Raw genomic sequence first — 18251 nt, forward strand, 5'->3', positions numbered from 1 at the left:
TTTCGTAACGGATCATTTGGGATCATTTTTTGTAGAGTTATGAGCGTTTAAACATTGCCTTTTTGGCTAATTTGGGACAATAAACGCGGTATTAACGCGTAAGCGGAGATTTTATCCGTCTGAGAAATCGTTGCAAATGTGTTGAAGCAAGCTGAATTTGCCATAATTGATTTGTTACTAGGACCGAAAATATCACTTCGTATTTTATATGGCGTGTTGGGGGATAATTTTCACAAAACATCTCAAATAAAAAAAAAATTTCATATCTTTTTCATTACATTTAATTTTTTCATGTTATTACTGCTCCATAGACCTTAAATGGCAGTCGGAACATTCAAGGCTTCGCCCTGATACGAGCAGTTGTTCTCATTTACTCGTGCGGATTTAATTGATCACTATTAATTGATTACTATATAGACCTAGTAAAGATCCTGAGCTAAATTATTGTTCCTACTGTAGACAAAATTCGACTTTTTAACTAGCCATTTCTGACTGAACTTTTTTACATCCTTCAAAAGGTATTGATGTGCTGAGCTTAAGTTTTTTGATAATAATTACCGAAAAAATAAACGTTTTAAACTTTCAAAAAATGATCAAAAATTCAAAATTTTTTGCAACAAATTTTCTGTTTTATTTCTTAGGGTTAAGTTAAGAGTTAATGAGGTCACAATTTTTGTTAAAAATGAACTAAAACTAGAAACATTTTTTAATCAAATTACTCAAAACAATGCTAGTAAGGCGCGCTAAACTGAGAGCCCAGCTTTCTTTGAAAACGTTTGGAAATTGTCTGAAAAACTAAAATCTCAGATCAATAATTTCAATTTCCAAAAACTTTAGAATTTGTTGAATTGAAAGCACGTTTAATAAGGCTTCAGCTTGATCCCACATTTTTTTGCATATACTTGCGCAAATTTGAGCGAAAACGCTGCCTATGCCAAGGTACTTTTCCTACTCTACAAGAGTTTTACAATCAATGAATCTTTGAATGAAACTAGATTATGCTTGGCGTGTTTGGTGAACTTTCTAATGAATGAAAACGGTCTTCTTTTTTCAAATTGAATTTATTCTAAGCTTTAAAGCATAATAGTCAGAGAAGAATTTTTTATCCAAGCAGGACTATTAAAATTACGTTTGAATCATCTTTGCTGTGAGATACAATCACCCCAAAATTTCATATTTCCGCTCTTTCAATAAAGGAACAAACATAATGTAATGCTTTTATCTTATTCATGAAACAGTAAATTCTTTGAAAAATTTGCAATTTTAATTTACTTTTAAAGTAATTTTCTTAAATCAATTTTGATATTAGCTGTTTAAAAAATAAAAAAATCATCGCAGAAAACAAGCTAATTTTTCTTAAAATGTCACAACAAAGGAAAAAGTCAAAATTTCTCTAGAATGATTGTAATTGCAGCAAGTCTTTCTAAAATTATTATAGTCAAAACAATTACGCTAACATGTTCAAAAACAACCATTGATCATTTTTAGTTGTATACCCCTTAGAGAAAAAATGTGAAAAAATTATTTTTGTAACGTAAGGCTTTTTAAACTACGCGATATTTTAAATCCTTGTTTGAGTTCGAATTTGATTTGTTTTGATACTTAAATGCCTGGCCACATGTGCCAGCCCACATTCAATTTTAAGCGTTAATAATCGACTCTACTATGATTTTAATGCCAGTCTTACAAAAATTGAGAAAAAAACGAGTTTCATCAACTTCTAATCGAATATAATCTCTCTTTTTTGAAATCAATTGAAAATCAGTTATAATATGTTTTAATCCATTTTAATCTATTATTATTTCCATCTATTTTTCCATAGAAACATAACCGATGATAATCGATTGTAGTTGATTAATTTTATCCCTATTTTTAATTCAATTGTTCAGCACAAAAAACCATTATTATCGATTAGAAATGATTTCAATAGTTTTTAGTATGAACTATGATCAATAATAATCGATTATACAGGGTATAATCTCTAGGAAAAAAAAACACGATTATTATCTGTTATGACTCTTTTAAACACCTAATTTTGGTAATTATTTTCAATTATATTTGTCAAAAAATTTATAGAACAGTCCGTTACGAAGCCTAAACTTGAATTTGAAAGCCGTTTTTCTAGTTTTACAGCAACAAAAAATTTCGTTCTTTTTTCTATTATGAAAACACACCTGTACCGTTATGAGTTGATAACGTAAAATAATGCATTGTGAAACGTTTGGTATCTTAAGTAAAGACAATAAAATCAACTTTGGAAGCTCCGACTGGATTTCGAGTTTTGGATTGAAATACAATTGATAAATCATCTAATTTTCAGAGACGTAGGTTTCTTACTTTTTATTTTCTTGAAAAAATTTTAAGACAACTTGTAATACAATCAAAGTCTTTGTCACAATTTGAATTTCTTAATATTGTTTTAGCTAACAGGATACATGGGATTTTGATTTTACTTCGAAAAATGAGATCGACTTGGTTAGATTTCTGGATCAAAACAAACGCGAACGAAATCACGAAAACCCAACAATTATTTTCGACAGTTTATTTTTCAAACCGTAACTTGAAATTGTAATTGTAAAAACGGTTTTTGAAACCACCATATACATCATAATAAAATTTGTATGTGGTGGTATATGGGGAGACAAACTTGAAGATAAACCGTACAAAGGTTCCTTAAATGACCTACCGTAGAATCCCCTTCCCAAGCATGTAATAATTCTGAAAAATAATTATGTATGAAACATGCATTACTTACAAACGCTCAAATAAAATTGACCTTAATATTTTGAATGCGAGATTGCATCTGCATGCTATTAATTACCTATATTCATGCTTTAAGGCAATTTTCTTTGTTAATACGGTTAATTTTGAAAGACTGCCGAAGTTAACTCCTGAAAATTTATACTTTCTCTCCCCTAAATCGATATTTTTTTTGGGGGGGGGGGCTGTTACGGATGATCCAAAATGTCAGGTTTTTCAACTAAATGCACTGAGAAAAAAATGAGATATGTTTCTGATGCCCAGTGCTTTATTTACATTAGGTAGCTTGTACTAATTCAAACTCCAATAATTTCTCATCAGCTTCTGTCTGTTGTATATACTACGCGATGATTAAAAAGTTAAGCGAACTGGTAACTTTTGAACCTTCACATTTTTGTACAAACATTTCACTGTGAAGTGGAACAACAAAAGTAAAATGAATGCATCCATAATAGTTAGTTAGAAAATTAAATTTTGTTTGAAGAAAGACCTCCCAGGCTTAATTAGTTTGTGATTTTCTTCGAAAAACGGAAAAATGGACTAAAAAGGAAACAGAAATTTATTAAATTGATTACATTTTTCGTATAATTGATTATCCTTTCTGAGAGCAGAGGCACCTTAAATTGGTTTTTCAATCGATTTTTTTTTATATGCAATGCACTCTTGAAATTAGATGTAATGGATAAATCAATGAGATATGTAAAACTTTATCAAGATATTTGGTTCAATTCGACCATTGGTTAGCTACCAGAAACAATCATCGGAGAGTGTTGAGTGATATATCATATTACAGTCGTGGTTTGAACGGCATTAAACTTTTTTTTAAAAATTCCCAGTATCGAGAAAAACCGGTTTGAAATTTATGCTTTTTCGTTTTATTCGACCGAATGAAACGAGCGATTAGAGATTATTTTAATGACTTAAAAGCTAACAACAGCTTAATTTAAAACGCAAACACTAAGTTTTAGTAGATTGAAGTTTGTTTTTTTTTTAAAGTTTTTTAGCGACTTTTTGGAATCAAACTCTTCCAAAGTTCAAAATACAACAAAAAAAAACGAAATTTTTTTTTTCAATTTGCTAAATTTACTATGAATGTCGAATATCCCTAATCTCTAGATTTTCGTTCAACTCTTTTTATTACACAACGCCTCAGGGATTTGACCCCCTGCCGACCCAGAGGGTCCCCCCTTTGGTACTTTTTAAGACACCCATTTTTGGCCAACCGGCCTTAAATTTTTCTGAAGCCGCTTTTGGCGCCAATGTATACTAATTTTGAGGCGCCAAAAAACGCAATTTTTCGGTCAAAATTTTCCATAAAGTGCCTAAAAACGCCTTTTTTGGCCTGTTTTTTCAAAAGTTTGTCTGCTGCGCAGAAAATTTGGCCAAAACAGCGTCTTTTTAGTGCTTTACGAGAGCTCGGAAAATCAATTTGGTCGACCTAAAAAAAAGTTTGTCAAAATTTTTGAAAGTTTTTTGAAAATCCGTCCCCTCCCCCTCGAGAAAATCCTAGATCCACCCTTGCGTATGCTAAATGAACTTGCGTGGAAAAATCCAGCGACTTAAAAAGCCTCCGCACAATTTTTACAGAACAAAACCTGACGCTAAAAAGAGAGCATAAAAGTTCAGAAAAAGATGTCGGATGTAGTTTTTTCACTTACCTGGTTGTGCAGTATCAACTGCGCTTGTTCAGATGATGTGATATAGTTCTGGAGAGAATCGAGAGCCAGAAAACAAGATAATCCTTCCATGGCCCACAAATCATCCCACCAGTTGATTGAGAACGTGTTCAACGTAAGCTAAATTAAGCAAAAATATCATTTGAAAAATTATCAGAAACAAATTTAGAACAAAAATGAAGAAAAAAGTGTTTAATTTTATTTAAAAAGACTAAATGCGAACTAAAAGCGTTTATTGGAATGAGCAACTGACAGCAATGGTTCACCATTTCAACCAATAAATTGGCCAAGTTCCACGATTTTTTTCTCGCTCATCATTTGACAGGCCGGGAGGTTTGTTAAAAATTCAGGCTGTCAAGTAAATTTGCAATATAGGTTAAAATTATTTAATTTAATTTATTGAAATTGGTTAATCCTGCAATGGTTTAAGAAATGAAAAAGTTATGCATAGTTTTCTGTTTTCGAGTTTGGTTTTGAAGTGAGTTTGCCTCTTTGATTATGTAAGAAATGTGTAAATCAATCACATTACTACAAAATAGTAGTTAGAGTATGTTGACAGCTCAAATTCTTTTAATGGTCAGATCTAGCCTCCTTCTGTACCTGTGACACGAGGGACCGGGCAATAGTGAATTCCAGATGCGGCGTCATCTGGGGAATAATGACCAGTCCCAGAGATATGAGGCCCTTTTCAGGAGCACAGCTGCTGTACACGAAGTCTAAAACACAGCTTGAATTCAGTTTGGATATAGTATGTTCAGGACCATTTATCAACGAAAGTTAAGACAATTTATCCACAAGAGAAGGGCCATTATTCGAGCTGTTTTGCTCTTTACGGAGAACCGCTGTTGCTCCACTGCTTAAAAATTATATGCAACTTTTTTGGCTGTCCTTCCGGGCTGGGTAATGGTGCCTCGCACTCAATCAACGAGCACGGACCATGGTGGGCCTCGAATATCCGACCTCTCGATTATAGACAGAGGTGTAGGCCAATTCACCGCCGCTACTTTTTTCTCTTTTTTACGATATAAAGGAGCAACGTACAAGCTGTTTGTCTCTTCGGAAGGATAAGCGGTCTTTTATTACTGGTTATAAGATCTGCATGCGATTTTTTTGGTTTAGTAGTGGTAGTTCGTTCAGCCTCAAGCAACGTGAACGAATCATCATGCACGGATCAAAGACTTTAGAGGAATGTAAATAAAGATATTTTACAGGTGAAACCAACAGAGATGGTCAAATCATTTTACAATTACATTATTTTTTCACTTTAGAATGATTTATTTTTCCCTGTTCATCAACATCCGCCTGAATTCATATTTTGTTCAAAGTCCAGTAGAATCCAATGAACAAGTTTACCTAATTTGGAGTGTAGAAAAGGCACTTTGATGTTGGATTTGGAGACTAAATATTCTACAGTTGAAGTTGAGATGTCTAGGATGGTGTCTGCCACATAGGAGAGCGACTCCAAGTCTTCCCTGTAGTGTCTGTACTCTCTAACTTGGTCTGAAGATTCATTCAGCGCAATAATCTGCAAATATAACGGCTTACTCATTTTCATTTGAAACTTGCATTTGATAAACAGCAATAATTTTGTCTCGGCAATTTTTAATTGCTACAACTGCGATTCAACAAAATATCTACTCAATCCTAGTCACTCGAAAAAAACCGTTCTCATCAAGCGATATCATTTTAAAATTTGAATTAGGTTTGCTAACTGAGTATACTAATCAGTAGCGGATTTAGGGGGGAAGGGCGGGCGCTTCCCCCACCCCCCCCTTTGATCCCCTACCGACCCATTTTCAGATATCTCCGCCTCTCGAGAAGGCGGAGATATCTGAAAATGGGTTTGAAACTCCGCCTCTCGAGAAATTTCAAGATCCGCGCCTGATACTAATAAAGCTCAAAATTATCAATCAAATAAAAGCTCAAAATTACCATTCCTGGGTAGTTTATCTAAGATGAACAAATTACCTGTTGGTCTATATTTGTTCTTTCGAGGGATAATGGATCCCCCTGCAATACATATTTCTTGGAAGAATCCTGGGGGAATAAGGCCAGAGAGTAGAGATAAGCAGGTGCCTGAGGCGCCACTACAAAACTCCACAACTTTTTGCGCTCGTTTAGGTCCAGGACATAGCTCTGTTTCACTGGCATATTGGACACTGCGCCGAACTGTCGGTCGCACACGACGTGAAGAGAAAGGGAAGCTCGGAATGCTGGCTCGTCAAAGCAAGGGAAAACGTTGCGCGCGAAAGTGGGGAAGTTGTTCATGATGATCATCGGCCTAAAATAGCCCAATATTTTAATTGCTCTAAGGTGGGCCAATGGAGCACTGGGATTCTTATAACTTTCGTAGTAAGATGCGTAGTGAAGACATACAGGCCATACTATTTTTTTCGAATTTTTTTTAGAAAAGAGTCTTAAAAATTGATCAAAGTTTAACTTCTGAGCTCATTTTAGTTTCAATTCAAATTCAATTGCTGAAAGGAAGAAAACTTACGCTCTCAAATAACAAAGTTCAAAAAACATAAATGACTTTAAGTTTCAGAAAATTCTAAGAGGAAAGAAAAAAACCACATACCGATCCAGTTTTCTCTAATGGGCTTGGTTTTTGTCAAAGAAGGTTCAATTTTAAAATATTGGAAATCAAAAACCTCTAAAGACTAAGGTGATTTTCAACTTTTTCTTTAAAACTCGAAAAAGGAATTCTTCAAAAAAATTAATAAATTTTTTTCGCTCTACATGAAGCTCATTGACACTTTTCCAACTAGCTGTTGCCTGTGTTATTCATTGTGGTTACCTATGATTAATCAAAGATCTATAGCATTACAGAGCTAATGTTTGATTGAGATTTTGAAAACTTTTTTGCCTTCTGCTTCTTATTATAATTATTTCCTTGATTACTTATGTTAACTTATTTGTATAATAAAAGTATACAAAGCCAACTTTTACCTTTTAATATTGTCTCCGTCATCGAACCAGCTAAGGTACAGACCCTCTTTAGATTTGGAATTCAACTGACTCTCGAATTCGAAGTTGATGGCATATCTCTCATTGACAGTCAAATGGGACTCCATGATGACCACCAGCAGCTCCTCCGAGGGCTCTCCTCTCACCCTGCTGCAGGAGACTATGGCAAGAGGCAGGTTGAGGGCTGCCACTACCCGGATGAAGGAGGGGTCTGCTCGGAATGTCAGCTGGAACACCAAGAAAATACACAAATCAAAACATTTTCTAGTATAAAGCCCATTACTTTTGTTACAAGTAAACTTTCTTTTGCAGCATGTTAAGTAAGCCAAGGGTGGGTTGAATTTACATGTTTGAATGGAATGAGAAGACGAAGAAGCAGAAGAATAAATTCATTAAAAAGTGCATATCAATCAATTAATGTTCTCTACCTATCAAAGAACCATTGGAAAGAGTAGGTAACAAACTCAGCTGATCTTCCTAACAAAAAGACCTTGAAACTCAGTGAATTTTTGTGAACTACAAAAATGGAAAAAAGTATTTTTAAACACATATTAGCCCTTTTTCAACGACCATCATGACTCGGTTCAGTTGTTAGAGTGACGTCATATGGGTTAAAATAACGACAAAAATCCTCTGTTTAGGTCAACAATAACGGAATACTTTTGCCTTGTTTTCTGATGAAGCACTATTCTTGGTAGAATTGGAGACATATTTGTAAGCCATTAATGTCACAGGTTCAGATATGCTTTTTTCGGCAGGCTCCTCAAAATCAGTTTATATGTGGAACATTAAGTTATTTCTAAGACTGGTCGGTCAAAAATAGATGTGAAACAGCGCTAAGACTCTTTTTTTGGCAATGACTTCGAATTCTGCTTCAATGATCCTAATTTATTTTTGCTCGTAGGGATGGGAGATAACTATGGCGTAGGGCCTGTTTTTTTGTCCGATTTTGACTACCTCAAACAATGCTCGTTATGACGTCAAAGTCTTTTCAGCTTTGATTGTCTTTTTCTCGAGAAAAATTGGTCTACATTTTTTTCAGAATAAATTACGAGAAGGCTGACAGAAAAATTTTTCTAGTACAGTTTTATTCCTAAATTAGCTACCAATTAGACATTCGTCTTTTTACCGTATTCAATCGCCTTTTTAGAAAAACATAACATAACTTTTGACTTTTTTCATATTTTTTAAAAAATTTGTTGCAATTTTTTTCAAGCAGTGTAGTAGGACCATTCCGTACCGTAACCCGATGAACAGTAACTGGATTTTTTTCTCTTTGCAAAATTTAGCTTTGAAAATAATAAACATCGCGACCTCGAACGGGGCAAGAAATGTTAGAGAGAGTTCAACCATATTTGCTAACTATGTTTAGATCAGACCAGCTTTGTTAGTAAATAAATTATCATCAGCTCTTTTCAATACTTCTATATATGACCAGGAAGGTCAAACTTTGTATCTCTTCAGAAACAAAAACGATTCTATCAAAATTTCTGCGGCTCGTTGAAATTTACTGAAAATGAATTTGAAAACTTATTCGATACAAATGATTTTTGTATGTCATGTGGTAACAAATTCAGTTTCAATTCCGATTGAGACTAAGAACAGCAACAACACTTTGAATTTTTCCCCTATATCAGCAATTATCAAGGGCCATAAAAGTCCAATGAGGCCATTCTATGTGCAAGTTTACAATTTTCGTGACTTTTCTACTCATGAGACATGTGGAGGTGCACTTATCAGACCAGACTGGGTTTTAACTATAGCTGAATGCATCTGCGGCACGAAAAGTAAGTGTTCGAAATCCTAATTGTTTCTGTTACTCAGGACTATGTAGGTTCTCGACATAAGCTTCAATTTAGATGGTCGAGAAAAAGCAGTTTTGCGACAGGAAAGTAAAATATTTGCCAATTCATTCGAGAAAGTTGAAACAACCGATTTTGGTCGAAAACATCAAACAATGATGATCAAATAATGATAAGTAGAGAAAGTAGAAAAAATTTTTTGACAAGTGAAATTTGCAAAGAAGTCCAGCACTGTCGAAACATGGGTTGAGTACTGCATAGTGCTTAAGTTTTTTCTTAAAAAGTGTAACTAATTTTTATATTCAAAATGTTGCAAAAATCATCTACTCAAAAGAATCCTTTGACAGAAGTTTATAATTAGTATTATTTAATTGACGAGAGTTTACTACCACAATTTAAAAGTTTCAGAAGGTAGCCTCCAAATTTCTCTAAATAGTTCCGCCGTAAGACTAAATAAACTTTCCTCAAAATGAAATTAATAACTTCAAGTATCAGTCTTAGGATCATTTAAGATCGAATTTAGAGAGTAATTGTTTAAACAAACATTGAAAAATTTAAAACTCAACTTTTTTATGTCAAATGTTACCAAGAAACATCAACTCAAAAAATCAATGATAATTTTATTTTTATTTTTATGTGCTTTAATTGATAGCGGAAAGTTGAATTATACATCGAGAAAAATGAAAGATAATGTCGAAAAATTAAGAAATGAGATTTTGTCAAGAAAGTTATAAATCATAGCAAAAAACTTAAGCTAAAAGTTTGAACAGGTTTTTGACTGTCTGATTTTCAGCTAGTAGTACGTGAACGCAGAATAAGCTTGCAAAAAAGCTTGTAAATTTGTGTTTTAGGTATTTTTAGAACTTGTGAAAAAATTCTAAACCAAATAAAGTAAAAGTTTTTGACCCGAAGAGCCCCTAGAAAATTGTAATAATTAATATGTTTTCCTATATAAAAAATTTTCACATAAACACACTTTTAATCAAGTCAAAAATCCAAGATGGGATCGGGTCGATCACTAAATGGAATTGTTTGCCAAGAAAGTCTTTCTATTACAATTTTATTGTTAAATTAGCTACCAATTAGATATCTGTTTTTTTTTCTACCGTATTTCTAAAAAAATTTTGGTCAAGAAATTTGATATGCATTTGAGCTGAATCGCGCAAATATAAGTTTTTTTGATCGACAATCTTGATACAGTCGAAATATACCTAAGTTTGCAAGAAGAAGTCGAGAAATATCTGAACTGGGTCGAAAGAAGTAGAACAAATTTCTCTTGGTTTGAGAAAGTCGAAACAAATCAAAACATTATCAAGAAAGTCAAAACATACCGATTTACGGCCGAGAAATGCAAAACTTAAGTCGAGAGCCTCAAGCCAGAAAAGATACTGCTTGAAGTTTTTTTTATAAAGTTAAAGTAAAAATTTATAACTATTTTTTTCAAATTTCACAAAACCTGACACAATTGGCGGTCAGAAATTTTTCGTGTGGGCTCTCGGATGACTTCAGAGATCAATTCAGTTGTTTTCTCGGAACATTAGAGCAAAAATTTTTTAGTTAGAATTGTAAGAAACTTTGAACATATATTACTGTGTGATTATTTTTCAAAGTTTTTTTCTTTCTAATTGTGTCCTAATAAGCTACATTTTTTGGTACTGTGAATTTTATAACTGATCATATTTTGAACTAAAAAATTAATCAATTATTAAGCTCACAATATCAAAAAGTGTAGCTAATTAGGACGCAAAAAAAAGTTAAGAAAAATATTTTCGATTTGTAAAATGCAGTGCAGATTATCAGATTTACAAAATTATCGAGTTTACAAAATAAGATAATTCGAAGTTTCGAAAAATTTCGGAGCTTTTTTGTTGACAATGACTGGAAGATTTTGTGCTACTTGCACAGTCGCAATTTGTTACTTTTTCACCAAACAAAGAGTCGACCATTTGGTATAATTTCACGACCTTTATTTTCGGTGCCAATCCTGAATGTTTTTTAATTGCGCCTTTGGTGCCAATATATTCTAATTTTGAAGGGGAGCGCGCCGAAAAAACGCAATTTGACCTGTTTTTTTTCAAAAGATTGCCTGCACCGCAGAAAGTTTCATCAAAAAAAGGCTTTACACTGGATCGGCAGCACTCGGGAAGTCAATTTGGTCAACCTAAAAAAAGTTCGAATACATTTTCGCCCTCAAAGAAAATCTTAGATCCCTCGCTGGTAGGGTTAATTATTTTGGAATTTTTTTGCTGAAAATTTAATTGGTTTTCGTGCAAATGAGCAGCATTTTGCAAAAAAAAACAGTCCTTAAGTTGTTTAGCTGGAGAAAAATTAGCTGGTTTTTGAAGATTTTGTGACAGAGAATACGCCAAAAAGTTTTTAACTGACCTTTTCAATTGACCAATGGATTCAATGGTCGCATACTTTAGTGGTTTATTGGAAGCAATGGGTGGATAACTCGTAAAAATTGTATTTAGCTATTTTTCCTTGCTGATATTTCTACTGCAATTACTCGTGAGAGTCTGTAGAATTGTGTATTTTCAGTCACAAGAGTCGGAGTGCAAATTGGAGATTTCACAGATAGATTGAAACCAAAAGCCATTCAACCAGTGACAGAGAGAATCTGCTTCAGGTAAGACCCTAACATGATTTATAACAACCCATTTTGACTTCAAACTGATCGGACTTGTTTTTCTTCGAATATTCATTATGATTATGACAAGTTTTAAGACACTTGTTTTTTAACAGCAACTGGGTTTCCTAAGAATTTGCATTGAGTCCATTATTCGATGGACTGGAAATCCCCCTCATCCCTCCCCCTCATCCCTCCCTCCCCAGGTGAACAAAATCATAAGACATCTTCCATTTTCTACATCTAGCGACAATCCATTTGCGTCGGCGGTCGGTCTACTCAGACTAGCCGAGCCAGTATCCGTTTCTGAAGACATGTACTTCCTCGACGTCTGTCGCTGGCATGCCAAAGAGAACGAACTGCTCGGAACTTGTGGCATGGGAACTGTGTCCCGCGACCACAATATGGAGCCTGTCACTTTAAGGCAATAAGCAGGCCACTTTTCCAAAACCCGAAAATGCTGGTTCTAATTTAAAAAAAATTATTTTTGTGTTTTGCATGAATCTTTCAGGAAAAAATTAGCGTTGAAATAATTTTATTAAGACCATTTTTAATTACGATTCATCTCAATAGAAGGCGCTTTTAAATACAATCAAAGACCCCATTAGATAGCTCCAATTAACTTAAGATACAACCATGGGTGTTCAGACAATTCGGTCACAGACAATTCAGCCAATTTCAAATTCAGACAATTCAGTCAAAATTAGTGAGACAATTCGGCCAAAGAAAATTCAGACAGTTTTAAAGTTTTAAACGTGCGCGCAAAAATTTTTCACATGCGGCAAAACATCAAAGCTTTCACTAAAGGACTTATAATTAATTCCTTTCAAATGCACATAAAACAAATATAATTAACAGAAACAAAAGTACCTAAACATAATAAAATTTTATGCAATTCCTTATGTTTCCAATTTTAGAATAGTACCTCAGCAAAATCGAACTCAACAAAAAACTGCACAATACTTAAAAGTTAACCAATTTACGCAAAAGTGGAACCGAGATTGGCAGTTTTACAGGCGGTCAAAAAGGATTTCAGTTAAAGGGTTGACCACCCCTGCCACGTACTGGCGAGACAGTTACGCTGATTTTCTTATCATACCTTAGGCGGGGTGCAACCGCCTTTTAGGTAATTTGTTTAGATGGTGGAAACTAATTAGAAACTTAAACTTCTTTAAAAGATAAACTAATTGCGATTAAAGTATTGTCCAACCAGAAACCAGTACCGCGTTTAACGCCTATTTTTTGCAGTTAGATTTTCCATCTACACAATTAACATTGATTAATCTTCATTAGCAACTAGCATGAACAACTGACTGATTAGTATCTGAATCATTCTAAATCTTTCACTTTTAGCAAAAGTTGTCGTAAAAATGGAATTCGTAACATCTGAACGCTGAAAAAAGCATCATTGTCTTGATGGTTATAGATACCGTGAAAAAAACCAACCTAAGAACGGTCTCATTAAATGACAATGTACATTTGAAAATTGCAGAGCAATTTGGAAATTGAGTTATTTGGACGAACAGCAAGAATTCACCATAAAAACCGAGCATGCTCATTTACCGAGCCCCTCAAATTGCGCCTATACGCGCAAGTACATGGAAGATGATGAGTTTCGGCTGAATGTCAAAAAACTGATTTGCTTGGCATTCGTTCCCGATTAATTTCACTTTTGAGGCTCTCCGAAAAGAGGATCTCTCAGGGGAATTTCAGAGTCTATCGGACTATTTTGAAGACACCTATATTGGTGCCTGTCGAGGGAATAGACGCATCAAACCAAAATTTGACATTGCCGATTGGAACGTTTTCAATCGGGTGTTCAGCGGTGAACCTCGTACGAACAATGCATTGGAGGCATGGAATGGCAGCTTCAATAAATTCGTGTCGACAAAGCACCCCGCCCTCCCCAAGCTGATCACACGTCTCAAAGATGAGCAAAAAATGCCGAAATAAAGTAGAGAGACTGATGTCCGGTGATGTTATTAGAAAACCGAGGCCAAAGTATTCACTCGCCAATGAGAAACTTGTTCAAAACGCAAACAACTACAATCGAGACCATATACAGAAGTATTTAAAACTTTGTACCTTCAATGTTTATATATCTTAAAATTTTATGCATAGCAAGTTTGTTTTGATCTTTGAAATTTGTTATTTGACGTTTCAAATTTCTTTGTCAAAGTGTTGAAAGCCTTCGGACTCTAATCAAATTAGAAAAGTTTTAAAATTTTCTTTTATCTAGTCTCTTTAACCTAAATAAGCTGAATTGCCTTTGGCTGAATTGTCTGAATTTTTTTGGCTGAATTGTCTGTATTTTAAATCGGCTGAATTGTCTGTGGCTGAATTGTCTCTGCGCCACAACCATGACAACAAGTTTCTACGATCTTCTAAAAAATCAAACTCCTGATGTTATATTTTCCAATTGACTTGTATCGTTTTAGATGATAATGACAGGTAAAATTTTACATAATTTTTTTATCGTACGGAGAGGGCTATAAACATGCGTAAGCAATCAAGAATAGTAACTATTCAATTCAGACGATGAGGGGCGGGGTAGAAGGAAAAGTGGCTGATAGAGAACTATACATGTTGGAGGAGAAAGGAGGCTTTTTTTTAAACTACTGCCCGGTGGATGAGATATGTACCAGCAGCATCTCAACTGACAGGTAGGCATAGTCCTTCATGCTAAAAATATTAATGGGTCAATTATATTTATAACTTAAGTTTATATTAATAACTTATATTTATAATATAACTTAATATAACTTTAATTATATTTATTTTAAACTTGATTTCTCGTAGAATTTCTGACTAGCTTTCATTTTTGCAATTTGAAAAATTATTAAAAAAACTCAATACCCTCCCCTACCGAAATTCGTACCTTAGTTCAGGAGCGGATCTAGGATTTTCTCGAGTGTGGGGGGGGGGGGCGTATTTTCAAAAAATTGTCGAAAATTTCGTGGACCTTTTTTTGGTCGATCAAATTAATTTCCCGAGCTCTCCCAAAGCCCCAAAGCACTAAAAAGACTTTGTTTTGGCCAAATTTTTTGCGCGGCAGGCAAAATTTTGACCAAAGGTGCCTTTAGAAAAGTTGTAGGGTCCGTCAGGCAAAACGGATATCTCAAAATAGTACAAAGGTGGACCCTTTGGGTCGGCAATTGGTCGAATTTCTGATGGCTGATGGGGGAGCGTCCCCCCTCCTAAATCCGCGCCTGCACTAGTTGTATTTCTAATCTGATGTTCTTAAAGTCATATCTTGTGGCTATAATTTAAAAAAAATTAATTTCTGTAAATAATGTTTTTCAGCTTTGAATAGAAAAGTAATAAAAAATTTGAACTGAAACTGAAATTTCGTAATGCTTCTTGTTAAAAAAAAAATGCCGAATTCCTGTTAAAAAATACCAAAAATGAAAAATTTGGCCAATTTTACTGCGAGAATGGTTTGGTATGCTGATTCTGCTTTGTGTGTGTGTGTGTGGGTGTGTGTGTGTGTGTGTGTGTGTGAGGGGGGGGGGGGGGGAGGTTGTTAGGTTAAGATAAATGCTGCGCAAAACTTTAAAACAAATCTTCTCCTGCATATAGCTCTCCTACGTTCCCCTACCTCTCAAAATAAATAGATCAAAAAAAGTCAATTTTTAAGAACTTAATGTCTCATACAATTTCTTGCTCTCATTTTTTGCAATTGAAAAGAAGCGGGAAATTTGTTGAAAGTTATAGGCCATAATCACCTATTACAGGCAAATGAGGATAAACTCAAAACCCAAAAATCCCTACATTTCTGTGTTTTCAGCAGTTTATGTCGGGGGGATTTCGGAGGCCCTTTGTACCGTTTTTTCGAGAGGACCACCCGTCCCATGTGTGTATATGGAGTGTCCAGCTACACCGGAAATGAACCAGACGAGCAAGAAGACTGTATAGGCACCCACTATTTTGCAAACGTGCCTTTTTTCTACGACTGGATTGTCACAACTATCCACTCTCACTCAAACTGACGTGTATTTTTGATACAGCAACCGCTAAAGTTTAATTTTGAAGAGCCAACAGCAATAATTTTTTCTTGGTCAAACTCTTTCCCGTGAAAGTTCCCGTATGAGGAATAACATTGATGTTTTTCAAAACTAGTCGAGCATCAGGTTTGCCCGTGAAAATATCGTGATTATGTTGACCCCTCGTTTCAATAAAGTTTTCTCCATCCGTAATTGCTGTTGCGCGGCATATATGGGTTTGGTACTTTGAGCAGTTCCAATTTGTTGTTGTCTTGTTTTTTCGTTTAAGGTAATACTCGTGGCCTGATACCACTAGCATTTGTTTGTCTTTCGAAGATAAAGTAAAATGGAATGACGCTTCAAACATTATATCTGATCTGATAGAGTGGTATAACAATGGTTAAAGAAATAGGCAGTATGATTTTTTTAAAAACTCACAAACGTCTTTTGTTGCCTTCAATTAGCACCATGTAGGTTATCTGTGTTTTAAACGCGTGAGTGAGGGATTATTTCTCTAACTAATCGAAATGCAATTATTTTTGAGATGCTAGAGGCATCAAGTGAATTAAGACTAGCTTTTCAGGCCTCAATTAGTAAGCTTAATTGGACTTCTCCTGTACTTATAAAAAGGACTTAATTTGAAACAAATTATCGTCATTAAAAGGGGGTTAAATTGTTGTGGGGTTATCATGTTACGGGGTTATGATATAGGGGGTGTAAATAGAGGGGTTTAAATATCGTAGGGTTAAAGAGTGGGACACCACAAAATATCATGAAAAAGCATTTTTCTTGCAAAATTTTCCACTTTTGCTTCTGTTTGAAGCGTTACTGAGTCAGGTGTTATTTATAAATTAATCAAATCTCTCTAATCTTGTATAGAAATTGGCAAAAAAGTTGACTTGGGTGTTTCCGTGTGTGTATTTTGACAGCTGAAAGTTCAGGATAAAAATCAAATCTGGCACTGTTAGTCCCTGCTTTTTTCTAAAAGCGACACCAAAAAATCAATATGCATTCCACCACCACCCCCCTCCTGTTTTTTTTTTATAATTTCAACTTTTTTTCAATTTTCAGAGGTGGCACCCGGGTCGAGATTTGTGCCTTAAGTCGCGACCGTTCCCGGGTTGACTTTACCGAGATAATTATTGCTGCTGCAGACCCTGATTAGCGGCCACTTATCCATGATCAGAACTGAAACATAGACAAACTTGGGAATATAGGGCTGAGTTATCTCTGAACCAGCGCTGAAAGTTCCAGCTCTGGATTAGCGCTGATTAATGGCTGAAGCAGTGATGAAACAGAGACATAGCAATTATTTATCTCTAAATCAGCGTTGATTTTCGGAATAGCCATTGTCACTATGAGTTATCTATGATTCAGCGCTGCAATTTAAATGAAATAAGCATAGTTGTTTCAGTCTCTGATCAATGGCCTCTTATCTGTGACCAGTAGATCTGCAGCACTGATTCATCATGATATAATTCTCAACCAGGAATGACTGTCCCAGCGATGTCAACCCGGGTTGCGACGTAAAAAAGATATGCCACAACTTAGGGCACACAAAAAAGAAAAACTGCGACTTTGCGCGACCAGAAAGTTTTTTACGCAATTTAAAAAATTCTGCATGACTTGGCGCGACTCAAAAACATATGTTGTAAATTTGCACGACCAAACATTTTTCCCCGCAATTTTGCGAGACCAATGAATGTTTGCGCGAACTTATCCGACTCACAATACACACGCTATAACTTTGCGCGACCGAGAAAATTTTTCACAGTTTTAGGTGACAAAAAAGCCTTTCTTCGACTGTGCACCACCCAAGTATGTAATGTTTTTTTAGTCGAACGCTGTCCAATTTTTTTTGACTTTCACCGACTTTACCGGACATGTTTTGTGTTTGTTCGACTGTATCAGACTTTGTTTGGCTTTGTTCGACTTAGTTTGGCTGAAACATGAGAAACAAACGCGGTTTTGCGCGACCCAAGTTGCGACAGCGCGACTTTGTAAGACCATTTTTAGCTATACTGCGACTCAAACATCAGTGCAAGTGAGCTTTTTTGATTGTGCGAAGGACATTTCTTCAACACATATCGGTCGCGAAATACGTCGCGGACCTGGACCCGGGCATGTGAGTTGACTACTGCATGAGAAACACATTTGGTCCACAGATAAAACTTCGCAAAATCAATGGCTACTCTGTAAATATGTCAAGTTGGGGTAAAGGGCAGAGAAGTAAAAAAAGTCAAATGTCTAATACTAATAACAAATATCTTCCAAAAATTTGCCCCCAATTTCTTTTTTCAAAGCCGACTTTTTGCCTGAAATTGAAAGCAGCATGCTCTGGGAACCCTTGCTGCGACTTTTTCCCTATACGGAGAGGCTAATTATGTCTGTGTGGGTATGTGAAAATGAAAAATCAGCAATCAAGGAGTCTCAA

General features: G+C 35.1%; 2 protein-coding genes across 3 annotated transcripts in view; one reads left to right on the forward strand and one right to left on the reverse strand.

Moving 5' to 3' along the window:
* The window catches only part of LOC134846152 (aminopeptidase Q-like), a gene marked incomplete at its 3' end in the record, with an annotated part of 68611 nt that overhangs the window by 22324 nt on the left and 28036 nt on the right, over nucleotides 1–18251 (reverse strand). Inside the window, 5 exon segments of the mRNA XM_063863390.1 lie at nucleotides 4419–4556; nucleotides 5037–5152; nucleotides 5790–5961; nucleotides 6405–6717; nucleotides 7386–7630. Of these exon segments, the coding sequence (XP_063719460.1) occupies nucleotides 4419–4556; nucleotides 5037–5152; nucleotides 5790–5961; nucleotides 6405–6717; nucleotides 7386–7630 (984 nt within the window).
* On the forward strand, nucleotides 8839–15901 carry LOC134856831 (chymotrypsin-1-like). 2 transcript variants are annotated; one of them, XM_063873119.1, is made up of 5 exons: nucleotides 8839–9190; nucleotides 11747–11834; nucleotides 12082–12258; nucleotides 14408–14497; nucleotides 15622–15901. In XM_063873119.1, exons 1-5 carry the CDS (start codon nucleotides 8920–8922, stop codon nucleotides 15821–15823), a joined length of 828 nt encoding a protein of 275 aa, XP_063729189.1. In that variant the 5' UTR covers nucleotides 8839–8919; the 3' UTR covers nucleotides 15824–15901. The 2 variants fall into 2 exon arrangements, with proteins under 2 accessions (XP_063729189.1, XP_063729190.1); XM_063873120.1 differs by having other exon boundaries at nucleotides 15625–15901.

Source organism: Symsagittifera roscoffensis, chromosome 1 (genome assembly GCF_963678635.1).
Source record: "Symsagittifera roscoffensis chromosome 1, txSymRosc1.1, whole genome shotgun sequence".
In the NCBI taxonomy this organism is placed as follows: Eukaryota; Metazoa; Xenacoelomorpha; order Acoela; family Convolutidae; genus Symsagittifera; species Symsagittifera roscoffensis.